Source organism: Hemibagrus wyckioides, linkage group LG01 (genome assembly GCF_019097595.1).
Source record: "Hemibagrus wyckioides isolate EC202008001 linkage group LG01, SWU_Hwy_1.0, whole genome shotgun sequence".
NCBI classification, from domain to species: domain Eukaryota; kingdom Metazoa; phylum Chordata; class Actinopteri; order Siluriformes; family Bagridae; genus Hemibagrus; species Hemibagrus wyckioides.
In genome coordinates this window covers 28,088,280-28,105,303 of record NC_080710.1, presented here as the reverse complement: position 1 = coordinate 28,105,303, position 17,024 = coordinate 28,088,280, and the positions used below count along the sequence as shown (strand labels likewise).

Below are 17,024 nucleotides of genomic sequence, written 5' to 3'. Positions count from 1 at the left end.
TCTATCTATCTATCTATCTATCTATCTATCTATCTATCTATCTATCTATCTATCTACTCCTTTAAGACCACTCCCCCATTCTATCTATCTATCTATCTATCTATCTATCTATCTGTCTGTCTGTCTGTCTGTCTGTCTGTCTGTCTATCTATCTATCTGTCTATCTACTCCTTAAGACCACTCACCCCATTCTATCTGTCTGTCTGTCTGTCCGTCCATCCGTCTGTCCATCTATCTATCTATCTATCTATCTATCTATCTATCTATCTATCTATCTATCTATTCCTTAAGACCACTCACCCCATTCTATCTGTCTGTCTGTCCATCTATCTATCTATCTATCTATCTATCTATCTATCTATCTACTCCTTAAGACCACTCACCCATTCTATCTATCTATCTATCTATCTATCTATCTATCTATCTATCTATCGACTCCTTAAGACCACTCCCCCATTCCCACCTATATTCACGAAGCTCCGCCTTCAGGTACTTATTCAGTTAGGTAGATTACGGCGTCTAGAAAATGACTGCCAGCACGCGCATCCAATCACAAACACGACAGGAAGTCACTTTTACAAACAACTTTTCTCCAGCGACTTGTCATGTTCATGTTCTACATAACCACATAAAGAAATAAAAACAAGTCGCACCTTTATACAGTACAACAAAACAATTCCACTTTAATTAATTATGTTCTTTGTGGTGCGGTTTATTTATCGTCTGTTATATACTGTATATTTAAAAAAAAAAAACAAACAAAAAAAAACGTTAGCCTGGGGCTATTAGGAAACGTGTGTGCGTGCGTGCACGTGCGCGAACTCGTCTGTTTCCCCGCCCACTTGAACCGGAACCTTTTTTTCCCCCCATCTCCTCTGCTCTGTTGCATGTCGGCGTAGTTATGGAGTGACACCCACCGCAGCAGCACAGCGAAAACCCTACCCACAGCTAGGATGTTGCGCTGACCGTTCTTCTCACAAGAGCGGCGAGAGGGTTTTGTTAAAATGACCACTCGGTTCCAGTGAAGAGCGTGACGAGGTCGTTTCATGACGGCGACGTGGTGTTAATCCGTGGCTCCGGCTTTTGGGGAGTGTGTAGCCGGAGATTTTTTGTTTTTGGGGTGGGGGGGATATTACGGGGCGGGTCGAGCCGAGCCGTGTTCGGTGCGCGCGCTCGGTGGATTTACTCTATATTATTGAATATCAGCCGTCGGTGCGTTACAAATGGCTTTACATTACGCACGGCTGATACCGAGACCGGATGCATGTGTGTAGACGATCAGAGAGAAAGAGAAAGCGAGAGAGACAGTGTCCTTCGAGGTGCTGCTACGCCCCGTCCGTTCCTCCCTGACTCGGGTGGCATCCCTCCATCCACCGTCCCATAAATCATTAGATCCATCGCTGTGGACGCGGGGACATTTATTTTTCCGTTACTCAACCTGCGGACATCATCATCATGGGGAATACGACCTCCTGCTGCGTGTCCTCGAGTCCCAAACTGCGGCGAAACGCCCATTCTCGCCTGGAACCGTACCGACCGGAAGCGGAGCTGAGCCGCGAGGACACGGGCTGCAACCTGCAGCACATCAGCGACCGCGAGAACATCGACGGTGAGTAGAACCAGATCCTCCACATCTGGAGCTCTAACGGTCATGACAAAAGCAATCAGTGCTGCAATCAGATATATGGCAAAGATAACACACACACACACTCTTCCATAAGACATCATCTACATCACGTGACATCTCTGCTGATTGCATCTTAATTATCTATCAAACTATATGACAGTTCTACACTGCCCAGTATTCTGCTCCAGAATCTATGAAAATAACTGTATTGTGGTACCCTCGAAGCTACATCTTCACCTGGAAACATTTATATAACATACAAGATATTGCCAAAAGTTTTGGGACACCCCGCCAAATCATTGAATTCAGGTGTTGAACTCGGCCCCTTAGTTCCTGTGAAAGGAACTCTTAATGCTTCAGGTTCATACCAAGACATTTTGGACAATTTCATTCTCCCAGCTTTGTGGGAACAGCAAGTTTGGTGTGGAGGAACTTGACTGGCCTGCACAGAGTCCTGACCTCAACCCTTTGGGATGAATTAGAGCAGAGACTGGGAGCCAGTCCAAAACTGGGATGCCTGCCTTTACATGCACATGAATGTAATGGAGTTGTCCCACCCTTTGCAGCTATAACAGCTTCAACTCTTCTGGGAAGGCTTTCCACAAGGTTTAGGAGTGTGTTTATGAGAATTTCTGACCATTCCTCTAGAAACGCATTTGTGAGGTCAGGCACTGATGTTGGACGAGAAGGTCTGGCTCGCAGTCTCCGCTCTAATTCATCCCAAAGGTGTTCTATGGGGTTGAGGTCAGGACTCTGTGAAGTTCCTCCACACCAGACTCTCTCATCCATGTCTTTATGTGCACTGGTGTGCAGTCATGTTGGAATAATAAGGGGTCATCTCCAAACTGTTTCACAAAACTGGGAGCATGAAAGCTGAAGCCTTAAGAGTTCCTTTCACTGGAACTAAGGGGCCGAGTCCAACCCCTGAAAAACACCTCATTTCAATGATTTGGAGGGGTGTCCCAAAACTTTGGCAATACAGTGTCTCATTTACGTTCCACCCTAGACCTTAAACTCCTCTTATACTCGGAACAGATGTTTCTGAGCTTTTCACATGCGTTGTAGATCAATGCCCTGATTCCCGACCCCAAATGGACATTATGGATTTTCTGCAAGCCAGAGCCTTGACCACTTTACGTTTTAACATATTAAATTCCAGATTTATAATATTAGACTACAGTAAACATGTGAACATCTTATAATGGGATGCGAGTAACATTATTAGTATGTGTAATGTAACTGACTCCAAAACCAGTGAATGTTCTTTACATAGATACTGGTACTGGTCTAGTGGGAAATGCTGAGGTAATCATGATCCACGGCTCAAACCCGGTCAGTGTTGGTACTAATTTGTTTAGTGTAGGAAGGTAAAAGATAGTGGAAATAGACCAAAGAAGAATTCAAACTCTGCCTTTGACATTCCTAATATTTTGTCAAATGAATGAAACGAAGGAAAATCGCTATTTTCTCTCGTGATCCAATTTGCAAATCAAGTGACCTTATGTTGGGTCATGACTCCTAGTTGGCGATCGCCAGTTTTAGACACAAACAAAACATTCATTACCAAAACCATGAGTCCCACCCACTGTAAACAAACCCTGGCTTCTAGGCAGTAGCAGATAGATAATTTCGAACATGAGATTTTTGTTTAGTTGTTGTTGTGTAGCTTGCGGTCCTTCCTAACGTGTTGAAAAGATGGCTAGAGCTGGTGTGTGTGTGTCTGTAAGTGTTTATGGTTTTATTTGGTCCTGATGCTGTGATAACGATCCAGTCCTTCAGATCAGCGTTCGGACAGATACCGGACCAGTGCAGATATCAGACCAGAGCATTTTCAGTTTTCAATCCATATCATACTGGAGATCAGCTAAAAATGTACATTGTACTTAATTGTTTTAATATCAGTTTGTATTTTTATTTTTATTAAATTTTTTTAAAAAGAAAAAGATATTAAAATACCTACAATATTTTTTAAAAAAAAGAAGACTATTACATAATTTATCACAATAATAAAGTCCTAGTCAGTGAAGACATTATGAACACATGAGTGACTAAAAGTATCACCAGTTACTTCACACTATTTGGATTATGTCATCATTTGCACCCAATGCAACTCATAATTTGGACTTGTAGATGTGTGGTTCATACTGTGACTGAGAAATGATTTCCTCCTATTTCACCATGGTATTCGAGCCACATGTAAGCGTAAGTGAAGGCACTGGAGTGTCACTTCTTTGGCATGCGGGGCGTTAAGTAAGGAAGGCTGGGGTAATTAACTGTATAAGGTTAGAGCAGGAAAAGGCACCAGATGTGAAGAATTCATTAAGACTGAATTTATCAGATCTGTTTTGATTCTTTGAATAAAAAATTCATACTAGTACACACATGATGGTGTAATATCACCAAGCCTCATTTATCACACAGGATACGAACGGATTCAATTGTAAATTGCTGATATGGGTGTTTCTTTTCTTTTCTTTTTTTTGCATGAGAAATTTGCTATTCATGAGAATTCAAAAACTTTCATGTCCCACTCATGGTCCTAAAAATATGTAAATATACTCATGAGAGAGACTAATCTAACTAATCTAAACTTCAACCAGATTGACATCCAGTCTTATAGTCTGCATGGATTACTGCATCTTTATAACTGGAATATATACTTTGGGGCTTAATACATCTTATTTTTTATTATTATTTTCACTAAAAGTCTTGATCAAGCTAGTTCACTAGGTCAGAGACACCGTCCAGAACATTTAGTTAATTTTTTTATTACTAGAAAAGGTTTAAAAAATAAAGAAAGCGAGCCAAAACAAACCATGAAGAGCTTGTAAAACTAATCGTTCGTTTATAATGATAGATATGGCCGGTCTGTCTGCGTAAATCCGTACATCAAATTCCTCAGAAGAACTTACACTTACAGTTGTCTCACAATTGATTTGATCGGTGCATCAGTTGATTAAACATGTTAAGTGCAGTTTTACAGACATAGCCTTTATTTGTCACATATACATTACAGCACAGTGAAATTCTTTCTTCGTATATCCCATCCTTGGAGGTTGGGGTCAGAGCACTGGGTCAGCCATGATACAGCTGGAGCAGAGAGGGTTAAGGGCCTTGCTCAAGAGCCCAGAAGTGGCAACTTGGTGTTGCTGGGGCTTGAACCCCCGATCTTCCAGTCAACAGAGCCTTAACCACTTGAGCCACCACCACCACCCCTAGCTCTTTATAGAGTTATTTCATGAACATGATCTGATTTATCACATACTTTCACATTTGTTTATTTATCTGAGACGTTAGCGCTTTTATTTCTGCCCTTTCCTCCCACAGAGCACACACTGTGTTAAAATAAGTTTAAACGTTTTGTGTATATCTCCCGTCTGAGCCTCATCTTCGCTCAGGAAGCTCATATTCGCCTCTCCTCAGTTACTCCGAGAGCGGTTAGTGATTCGATACGTCCTCGAAGACGACTTTGATCGATCCCCAAGCTGGAGGACGCAGGATCAAGTTAGATGAAGAAGTCCTTTAGAGATGTAGAGCTTTTACAAACCAAGCTCTGGATTTTTGTGGACCAGGATGAAAATCTCTGGGTCACATGGATTCAGAGTGAGGATCAGGGTTCAGGATCAGGCAGGCGTCTTGCGGGGACGTAGCTTATTTATTTAAAGTCACAGTTTCTGAATTCTTCATTCTGATTGGTTGATTGATTTTTCTCTGTAGTTCCAGATGGAGCTTTGAAAACACTTAATTATTGATAAGGTTTGCTTTTCGGGGCTGTGGTGGCTTAAGTGGGTAAGGCTATGGGTTGTTGATCAGGGTTCAAGCCCCTGCACCACCAAGCACCACTGTTGGGCAATTGAACAAAAGGCCCTTAACCCTTTATGAGCACTGACAGGTGAAGTGAATAACACTGATGATCTCCTCATCATGGCACCTGTTAGTGGGTGGGATATATTCGGCAGCAAGGGAACATTTTGTCCTCATAGTTGATGTGTTAGAAGCAGGAAAAATGGACAAGTGTAAGGATTTGAGCGAGTTTGATGAAGGGCCAAATTGTGATGGCTAGACCACTGGATCAGAGCATCTCCAAAACTGCAGCTCTTGTGGGGTGTTCCCAGTCTGTAGTGGTCAGTATCTATCAAAAGTGGTCCATGGAAGGAACAGTGGTGAACCAGTGACAGGGTCATGGACGGTCAAGGATCATTGATGCACATGGGGACTGAAGGCTGGCCCGTGTGATCCGATCCAACAGACGAGCTACTGTTGATCAAACTGCTGAAGAAGTTAATGCTGGTTCTGATAGAATACACAGGGCATGACAGGTCAGGGCTGTTTTGGCAGCAAAAAGGGGACCAACACAATATTAGACAGGTGGTCATAATGTTATGCCTGATCAGTGCATTATATTACATTAAATAAAGTTTATATTTTTTAACATGTTTTCATCCTGTTTGTTTTTGTGTATTTACTCTTGAGAGTGAACAAATAATCTCAGACAGACTCCTCATTTAGGACTTTTATTATTCTGTGCACCACAGTAAGCACTGTGCAGGCTGTTGTGTGTCTTAAAATTTGGTAATTAAGGGCTAATTATCTGTGCAGAACACTCTGTTTCATTTCCACACTGTCTAATCCGGTGTAGTAATTTATACTGAGTACCGTTTGTGTTAACGTGAACATGGATTTTGTTTTTAATATCGGTTTGTTTGTCCGTGTCGAGCCGTTAATGACTCGAGTGTGTTTCACGCAGTACACGGCTTTAGAGAGTTAGATAGACGGACGTGGGAATGGTGTGTTCGTGCGAATGTGATTGGGTGTGTGAGTGAATATCAGATAAGTGTGAGAGGTATAGCAAAAGTGTGTGTGTTTCTATGCATGCCTCTGTGTGTGTGAAACAAATTGTGTGTTTGTGTGTAGCTTTTTGTGATTGTGTGTTTGTGTGTGTGGCTGTATGTGCATGCATATGTATGTGTGTGTCTGTGTTCATGTGAGTGTGTGTGTTGTGTGTTCATGCATGCGTGTGTGTGTGTGTGTGTGTGTGTGTGTGTGTTTAAGTCCGAGTCAGTACCAGGCACCAATCAGATGTGGCAGGAGCATGTACACGAGCTTTTATCGTGTGTGTGTGTGTGTGTGTGTGTGTGTGTGTGTGTGTTTGAACACACTGTGCCTCCCTTCTCCTCTTTAACTCTCCACTAATGAAGCCTCTCTCCTACTTTATTACTCAACACTTTACACCCCATCGAGTGTAATGGTTATGCTTCTCATTTTAAAACTCCACTCAGGGTCGCTCTCCATTCCTCGATCGGAATAATCGTGTAATTCCCAGCAGTAAAAGCTTTGGAGATTTTGCCTCTGGTCCCAAATAGAATAAAGAATAGAAATTTGCAAATGACTGAATAAGTCTCTTGAGCCTCGTTCACACTCGGCATTAACATGCGGATCGTAAGTGGACAACGTAAGTACAGGTGGGAACACGGTCCAGCGTGTGTCTTAGACTGATCTGATCACTCGGACCACGTTCGGATCTGGTCAGGGACGCGTGTGACCACAGAGCATCTGTCGTGTGGACGCACTATAAGCTTCATGATGCGTCCCAGACGGCAACGAATCGGCGGCTAATCATCTGCGTCTTTTGGTCTAGCTGGAAAATACAATACGTTATCATTGTGAGACTGTTTAGATATACGTAGAGAATAGGCTTTTGGATAAAGGTGATAGCCGTGTCTGGAACACCAGTGGAAGCAGTGGAAGTTTTCCACAGAGATCGTCAAAGTGTGATGAAAAGGATTCTGCACATTTCTTTCTCTGTGAGAAACGAATATTCTAGCTGTAGTGCTTATAGAAAGAAACAGAAGTGTGTCTCCGAAGCACATGGCAGTGTCACGGCCTTGTGTGTGCTCCCATCAGATACCCCACTACAGGACATATACCCTATATAATACACTATATGGCCAAAAGTTTGTGGACACACCCGTATGTGGTTCTTTCACAAAATTAGAAGCACACAGTTGTATAGGATGTCTTTGTGTGCTGTAGCTTTACAATTTCAACTAAGAGGCTCAAACATGACAATGCATCTGTGCACAAAGCACTGAACTCCAGGAAGACATAGTGTGGAGGTTAAGGTTGACGTGAAACACCTCGAGTGTCCTACACAGAGCGCTGACTCTGACTCAACCCCACTGAACACCTTTAGAATGAACTGGAACTGGATTCTCCTCAACATCCCAACCTCAGGGTCTGATCTCACTAATTATAGCTGAATGATCACAAATTCTCACAGCCACGCTCCAACATCTAGTTTAAACCCTTCACAGAAAAGAAGAAAGGAGCGCATTATAAGAAGAAGCCTTTATTATCGTCACATATATATGTACAATACAGTACAGAATTCTTTTCTTGCCGAACCCCAGCTGAGGAAGTTCGAGTCAGAGTAAAAGGGAAGCGCTGATACAGAGACCCTGGAGCAGGGAGGGTTACAGACTTTGCTCGATTGCCCAGCAGTGGCAGCTTGACTGTGCTGGGGCTTGAACAACAACCCAGACCCTTAACCCAGACCAGTTATCCACCAGGGTGGATAAATGTGGAATAGGGTGCTCAATAAAGACACACGGTTGGTTGTGATGGTCAGGTGTACACCAGTTTTGTAGTACTATGTTTCTTTGTGTAATAGAGCAGGGATACAGATTTCCAGCACATTGTGCCTGATTTTGGTTTGTTCTATTTGTTATATTTTTACACAATTAAGAAGTGTACACTGTAAAAGCAGCTTTACGCAGATGATAGGTGAGAAAAACCAAAAATATCCAACTATCAGTGACATCAGTGCTTTTAACCTCCAGCGTTTTTCGGTAAGCGTACACCTACTAAGCGATCCGCGCGCTGATAAAATGGGCTTTGAGTGTAGATACGGGGGTTAATGTACGTAATCAAGCTGCTAGTGTTCATAAATTGAGTTCATTTGAGAAAATTGTTTGCTACAGTGCGCATTTTCAGCTACTGGTAAAACACTCGACAGGCGTTAATGGACACTCGAGCTGGTGTGTGATAACACAAAATGGCTTAACTGATTAAAAATGGAAGCGAATCAATTCACGGTTAAGAAATAGAGCTGTGTTTTGGGATTATTTGGAGGTTTTTTCCCCCCACTCAATAAACCTGGTCAACAACCTGGTTATTCATCAGCGCTGGATTCCAGAGTGACTTTGGCAAGATTCTAAATGTGTGTGTGTGTGTGTGTGTGTTTGTGCCTTGAGGCGGTGTATGACTGTGTGATCTAACCGTGTGACCAGGAGGAAGTCAACCATGAGACTGTGGGAGGAGAGAAAATGAACCACACATGCCGTCCTCACTTGCTTGTGTTTTATGCGAAATTAAATACACTACGTTTCACTCAAACATGCACTCCAACCTGTATTTCAGAATGCATTTCCTTATGGCTCCATATACAACTGGTGGTTGGTGTCAAACAGGCTGGGTTGAGTATTTCAGCAACTGCTGATTTTCACAAACAACAACAGTCTCTAGAGTTTACACAGGAAAAAAAAAGTCAGTGAGTAGAAGTTCTCGAGAGAGAGACAAGAGGAGAATCCAGGAATTATCGACAGGAATAATCGCTCTTTACAGCAGTGGTGAGCTGGAAAGCATCTAGGAATACACGACGTTGGCACACCTCGATGTGAATGAGCTACAAAAGCAAAAGATCACATCAGGTTTTTCTCCAATCAGCCGAGAACTGAAATCTGAGGCCATCATAGGTGCCGACTCGCCGAATCTAGACCGCTGATGTATGGAAAAAGACACACTTCTGTTACGTAGCCTGAGTTCATTACTGAACGCTAGTGTACTGGTAAAAATGGTTAACTTAAATATTGGTATAGTTTCATCAAACTGGAACATAACCACTTCAATGTTTGCTGACATCTCAAACGGTTTTTTTTTTAAATACTTTTACCTGTTACATTTTCCCAATCCCCAAATCTGCCCCCCCCCCCCCTTCTTCTCCTTCCCTTCTTGGAAAAACAACTGTCTGCTTGGATTAAATCCTCCGCAGATATTGTATGAGCAGAGAACACAAGGTTCGAAAGACAGAAATGGATAAGAAGCGGCATGCGAGGATTCGATTCGTCCTGCCATCATCCTGTATCGCTCGCTCAGCACGGATGCTAATTTTAGCAGAAGCGTACAGTCTGATCCGAAAAACACTAATGGAGGGGATGTGATGGAAAAGTGGTGCAGCTGTAGTGTGTTTGTGTTACGGTGAATAGCAGTGGTTATAAATGTTATCGAGAAATTGAAGTGGTTTAATCATAGGGTTTGGGTGCTGGTGGCTCAAGTGGTTAAGGCTCTTGGTCATTGACCAGAAGACTGGGGTTCAAATCCCAGCACTGCCAAGCTGCCACCATTGGGCCCATGAGCAATGCCCTCAACCCACCCTGGTCCAAGGGTTGCTGCATCATGGCTGACCCTGTGCCCTGACCCCAAACCCTAAGGATGGGATATGTGGAGAAAGAATTTCACTGTACTGTAATGTATATGTGACAGACAACACCTCCTATTGTAGGACTTGAACAGTGGACACTCCACAAAAGCACATTTTTTTATGGTTGATATATTTAATTATGGAAACAGATTTCAAAAATACACACACTATGCGAAATTTATTTAGGTTTAATGCTAGCATTAAAGAATAAAAGGCTATTTCATGTCTTCCATAGCATTATCTATAACTATATATATTTGACCCCATTCAATGTTTAAAGACTCTAAATATATGTTTGCCTTTTTCTAATTTAATAGGGACAACCAAGTAAACTTTAAATGATCGTGATATGTTTTCAGTGTCCTGTACACATTCTGTAGCATCAGTGATCCTTGGGGTCAGTTTGACCTCAGGCTGTTTTAGCTCTATAAAACACATAAAAATATACATTCATCTGCTTGGGTTGTTTTGGATAATATTGAGGTCACTATAACCATCAATTTTATAATCTTTAAGAAAATCCCTCTGCTTTAGAGCCCTAACCTAACACAAATATACCTGTGGTATGTTTGTGAGAACTAATGAGAGTTCACACAACATGGTGGAGGGGAAAAGATCATTTCTCAGAGACCCCAAGGAAAAGACCTTAGTATTCTTGATAACCGAAACTTTCCTAATGTTATAAATTACAAAAGTCTGTACTTGGAAATAAAAGGAAACCATTAAAGCAGGTCTTTCTGTCCAATGTGAGGTCAATCAGTGAGATTTTAGGGTGATTTGTACATTTTTCTATCGTCACGCAATAGATATCCTGGGTGTTTAGGAGAGTGCGGTGGGTTGGGGTTGTATTTTATTTAAAAAGCTATTTATGTATTCAACAAAGAAACATAAAAGCCTGGGTTCAAATTATATTCTGGAGGTTTAAATTGCTGGGGTCAAATGGACCCCAAGGGCAAAACATGTTTGTTTGAACAATTTGAGGATAACAGCAGGGGTTAAGTAATAAATGTGTAATTGTTGACTTATTAAACGCTTCAGGACGATGTGTTTTTGGAAAACATTTCATGACGGTATCAGGAACTTCGCTTTGTCCACCCAGGTCCGAGTTTCATTCCTTCCATGATAGCATCATGACACACTTAATGGTCGTTAGCATGAGATGTCGCTACATTTATACCATGTTTTTTTATTCAGAAACTTGGTATTAAAATTGGATTGGATATCAAAATGAGCTAATTAAAGATCATGATGCATATTGTAGTAAGTGGTTATGGTGTATGTTTGTGTCCCAACATATTCAGCTCGCTTCAGGGTTTGATGTTGATGTTTAGCTGAGGAGAAATCTTGATTTCTTTCTGTTGTGTCTGATTTCATGCTTGTTGCGTCTGTAGTGACTTGGAAATCTCGGGTCGCCGTGACCTGACTCGGAGCTCACACCGGGTCAAAGTCCTCCAAAATAATCTTCTGTCCTTACTAAGGACAAACATGGTGTAGAGGAAGTGTGTGCTGTCGGTTATTTATTATATGGACCCGGAAATTCCTCAATTAAACGTGATCATAAAACGATCTGCTGAATTTGCGATCTTGTTTAAGTTCTGAAATAGGGGTGAGGGAGGTGATGAAAATATTGGATGATATTTGGGAATGTGTTTTTATTACACTGCTTTGCAAAATGGTAATATTGCTTTAGAAAGCATTAAAAAAAAAGCTGAGATGATGTATTATTTATCTTTATATTTTTATGTCAATTAATAAAGGGCAAATTTGCAAAAACTTAAAATCTTGCAAAATCTAGTCTGAATATACAGAGAATGCAGTTGAAATATTTCAAGATTAGATTTTAAATCCATACATTTTTTAATGTTTTTAAAATAATAATATTAAATGTGTATAACGTATATAAGGCTGCGCGATTATGGTGATACTTATATATTTTTTTCAATTAAAAGCTGTGTGACTATTAAATTTAAGATATTGTACATTTTCTTCCTCCCCTTTATAGCATTCATTTATTTTTTTAAAGCTTATAAAGATAAATAATAAAATACATTTTATAGGTTTATTTAAATAAAAATAAATATCCAGCATTACTGTTTTGCTGGTGGTTTACGTGTGTTAGAAATGTCTTGAAATGTCATGATCTGATCTCGCCCAGCCCTAACATCACTAGGTAATTTATCACGATATCATATCGCCCATATTGGCCAGCCCTCTTCTAGACCAGAGATGAGGAAGCCTGGTGTAAGCCAGTTTCAGTGTTGAAACTGAGGCGGAGGTTGTGTTTATGAAACTCCACCTTGAAGGAACAATAATGAGATCATTAAAAAGTCCAGTGACCACGAACAAGGGTGAATTTAAAGGCAGCTCGTTTTTTTATCCCCGATGCTTTTCCATTCACGCTGAAACGGCTGCTTCGACCGCTGGATGTCCAGCATTATACAAAACATGGCCTTCTGAAAATTCTGACAAATCCAAGATGGTGGAATTGATACAGTTTTCTATATTAGATATTTTACTTTCATGTTTGACTGATTTGGCTTTCAGGGAAGCCTGCTGTGTATTATGGCAGAAAGAGGGGGAGACAGAGAGAGACTAAAATGGAGAAAGAGAGCGACAGAAAGACAGAGACTGAGATGGAGAGACTAAGATGGCGAGAGAGAGACTGAAACAGAGAGAAAGACAGTCAGAGATGGAGAGACTGACGGAGAAAGTGAGCGAGACCGAGAGACAAAACGACAGAGTGAGACAGAAAGACGGGGAGAGAGACAGAAAGAGAGAGACTAAAATGGAGAAAGAGAGAGCCAGAAAGACTGACTGAGACAGAGAGACTGAAAGCCAGAGACTGAGATGGAGACTGAAAGACAGACTGAGATGGAGAGACTAAGATGGGGAGAGAGGGACTGAGAGAGAGAGAGAGAGTCAGAGATGGAGAGACTGACAGAGAAAGCAAGAGAGACTGGGAGACAAAATGAGAAAGACTGACAGAAAGCAGAAGCGACTGAGGCAGAGAGAGAGAGAGACTGTGACGGAGAGACCGAAAGACAGAGAGACTAAGACCGAGAGACTTGCAGAGAAATAGAGAGAAGGAGAGACTGAACACTGACAAAGAAAGCAAGAAAAACTGAGGAAGAGAGAGAGAGAGAGAAAGACTGAGAGAGAATCTGTGAGGCAGAACGGGGCAGACACACAGAATCACATGGACAGAGAGAGAATGAGAGGGAGCGAGACAAGCAGACAGATAGAGACAGACGGACAGAGAGAGAGAACTAGAGACAGACTAACAGAGACAGATTAAAACAGACAGACAGAAAGAGAATGAGACAGGTGTGTGACTGTGCTGCATGGTGCTGATGTGTGGAGGTGTAGATGGATTGAAGCACACAGCAGGGTGAAGGAGTAAATGAGTGAAGAGGGAAATAAAAGGGAGCTGCCCAGCTGTGAACACACCCCACCTCCTTACTTTCCCATCAGTCTTACAGCTGAATAGAAATGAGCAGCGATAAGGGTGTAGAGCCTGGACCTGTTGGAGTTTTGATAAGTGTGTAGAGCCTGTAATTATTCATGCTTTCTCTCGCTCTCTCTCACTCTAGTCTCTCTCTCGCTCTCGCTCTCTCTCTTGCGCTCTCTCTCTCTCTCTCTCTCTCGCTCTTGCTCTCGCTCTCTCTCTCTTTCTCACTCTAGGCTCTCTCTCTCTCTCACTGGCTCTCTCTCTCTCTCTCTCTCTCTCGCACCGTCTCTCTCTCGCGCCGTCTCTCTCTTGCTCGCTAAAATTGAGTCTGTCTGATTTTTATAAAAGATCAGCAGACAGCAGCAGTTGAACAGGGATTTATTTGAGTGAACAACAGTAACAGCATTATGATGACACAAATAAGTTTATTATGAATAAGTAAGGAAGGAAAAAACTGAACACTTGGAGATGTTCTGTTCTCGGCAATGCAGCGGAACGTCTCTGTTCCCACCCTGGAGTTGATTATAGTTTGGAATAATTTGAGAATGCAGTTTGGGAACATTTTGCGAGTGCAATTTGGAATAGTTTGAGAATGCAGTTTGGAATAATTTAAGAATAAAGTTAGATATAGTGGGAGTAAGGTCAAATAATCTGAGAATGCAGTTTGCGATATTTTGTGAATGCAGAATGGAATATTTTGAGAATCAAGTCAGAGGTTTTGAGAATGCAGTTTGGAATAATTTGAGAATGCAATTTGGAATATTCTGTGAATGCCGTTCAGAATCTATGTAAAATTAAAAGTCAGCAATTCTGAGAATGCAGTCGGAGTATTTCAAGAACAAAGCTGGAATATTTTGAGAATGTAGTTTGAAATATTTTGCGAAAGCAAATTGTAATATTTTAAGAATAAAGTCAGATATTTTGAGAATGAATTCAAATAGTTTGCAAATGCAGTTTGAATTAATTTGAGAACGCAGTTTGGAATTATTATTTTTTCTTTCAAATAAAAGTCGGCTATTTTGAGAATGCAGTCAGAGTATTTCCAGAATATTTTGAGAGTGCAGTTAGAAACAGTTTGAGAATGCAGTTTGGAATAATCTGCGAATGCAGTTCGGAAAATATTTTGTGAATGCAGATTGGAATATTTTGAGAATAAAGTCAGATATTTTGAGAATGCAGTTTGGAGTAATCTGCGAATACTGTTTGGAATAAATTGAGAATGCAATTTGGAATAGTTTGCGAATGACGTTTGGAATAATTTGAGAATGCCATTTGGAATGTTTTGAGAAATGCCGTTTGGAATGTTTTGAGAATGCCGTTTGGAATAGTTTGAGAACGCTTCTGGAATGTTTCAGGAATGAAGTTTGAGAATGATGTTCTGACAATGCATTACGTAATTTTTTTTGTTTTTAATAAAAGTCTGTTATTTTGAGAATGCAGCCAGAGTATTGCTGGAATATTTTGAGAGTGCAGTTAGGAACAATTTGAGAATGCACTTTGGAATATTTTTGCGAATGCAGATTGGAATATTTTACAAAAATGAAGTCAGCTATTTGGAAAAAGCGGTCAGAGTATCGCGAGAACACCGCTGGAATATTTTGAGATGAAAGTCGTAACCTGATATTTGGAGATGTAACTGTCGACATCCTTGAAGGTGTGGTTTCTCTTTTAAGAAGAAACTAAAACCTCCCCCGAATCCTCAGTGTCCCTCCGTTTAACACGACCGTCCGATCTACTGTCCCATCAGTTTCATTACGACTTCATTCTTGAAACCTTGTATTTTTATTAGATCGTCTATAATGGCTCTAAATCACCACTTTAATCAGCCTTCATTCCCTCAGCAGCAGCTATTTGTTCCGCTCCTGAAGTTAATAAGACGTGTGATGAGAGTGTATCAGGAAACAGCAGTGCCGCTGATCCAATATGGAGTTATATTAAAGTAAGGCACAGAGATTCATTAGTGCTTCACACACCGCTCGGAAACTGGTCCGGAGCTGCAGCAAGAGCTTCTGCTTTAATTAACGAAGCTTTCTGTAGAGGAAAAGTTGAAATTTTTTATTTATTTACGTACTTATTTATTTTCATAAATGAACCGAAGCCATGTTGCATTAGAGTAAGCCGATACACTGAGAAGTGATGAAGATGATGATGATGATGACCCATAAACACAGGCTTAGGAATAAATAATGAGCTAGCGGGCTACATGGAGTGAAAAATAGCAGCTCTCCCTGATAAGAGATTATTAAAAAGGAGTATTTCTGTTCTTCCACCTTTCATCCAAACCCCAGTGGAGTCTCAAGAAGCTCTTTGTGCTTCTTGTCTATATTTGTAACGCGCTCAGAGATTAGATATTTGTGCTGTATGTATTTCCTGTTTATTTTAGATGTGTGAAGCTTTTCTACTGATGTTCTCACATAAACATGTGAAACACACACACACACACACACACACACACACACGTGTACATTCTGCTTGTGTGTGTGTGTCTCATGTATGCTGTTTGTGTTTTTAGTGTGTGTTGTGTGTCTGTGCTTAGTGTAGGATGTTGTGTGTGCAGTGTTCTGGTGTGTAGTAGTGTGTGTGCGTGTGTTTTTGGTTGTAGTATGTTTTGTGTGTAGTGTAGTAGTGTTTGTGTGTATATATATTGTGTTGGTGTGTGTAGTCTAGTGTCATGTAGTGGTGTGTAGTAGTGTTTGTGTGTAGTATGTGTGTTTGAAGAGAGGAAGTGTGTAGTGTAGTGGTGTGTAGTAGTGTTTGTGTGTATTTTGTGTAGTGTGTATGTTTGAAGAGAGGAAGTGTGTAGTGTAATAGCGTGTGTGTGTAGTGTTGTGGTGTGTATATGGTGTGTGTGTGTCCATGTAGTGTAGTACAATGTAGCGTGTGTGTGTGTTTGGCATGTTATCTAAGTAGGTCTGCAGGCAGTCTGGACTAAACATGTGTAAATAAGCTCATGTCTCAGTCCTATTTTTATTTTTATTCCTTCTCATCTTTTCTTAGCTGCGTGACTTTAAACCTTTTTTTCCTGCTCCCAAAAATCCCTCGTCTTCCACAGAGAAGGGAAACACGCCGACGTCCTGCTCTTACTCACTTCTCTCCTCTCCATCATCACTCCTGTTACACACGTCATACTGTCTGATTCTCCATTCTGATTAATCAGAAGGTGTTAATGAAACCTCTCTAGCTGTAACGTGCAGGACAGATGACGGGTTTGTATCGAGCAGTCATTTGAACGCGTTATCGTTTCTATAGTAACAGAGGCTTCTAAGGGACCTGTGTTAACATTTAAGGAAGGAGTCTCCAGTGTCGGTGTGTTTTGTGGAAGTCTTTCATCCTCATCACAGATTCTCCTTAACATATACACACACTATGTTGGCAAAAGTTTTGGGACACCCCTCCAAATCATTGAATTCAGGGGTTGATTTTCAAGGGTTGGGCTCGGCCCCTTAGTTCCAGTGAAAGGAACTTTTTGT

The 17,024-nt window shown here is 41.1% G+C and overlaps 1 protein-coding gene across 2 annotated transcripts in view; it reads left to right on the top strand.

Moving 5' to 3' along the window:
- Positions 1 to 884: 884 nt before the first annotated feature.
- The window catches only part of ccny (cyclin Y), a 61,972-nt gene continuing 45,832 nt past the window's right edge, over positions 885 to 17,024 (top strand). Inside the window, exon 1 of one of the 2 annotated variants that reach the window (XM_058394821.1) lies at positions 885 to 1,609. In XM_058394821.1, the coding sequence (XP_058250804.1) occupies positions 1,456 to 1,609 (154 nt within the window). In that variant the 5' untranslated portion in view covers positions 885 to 1,455. The remainder of the gene's footprint in view (positions 1,610 to 17,024) is intronic. The other variant, XM_058394829.1, reaches the window with a different exon arrangement.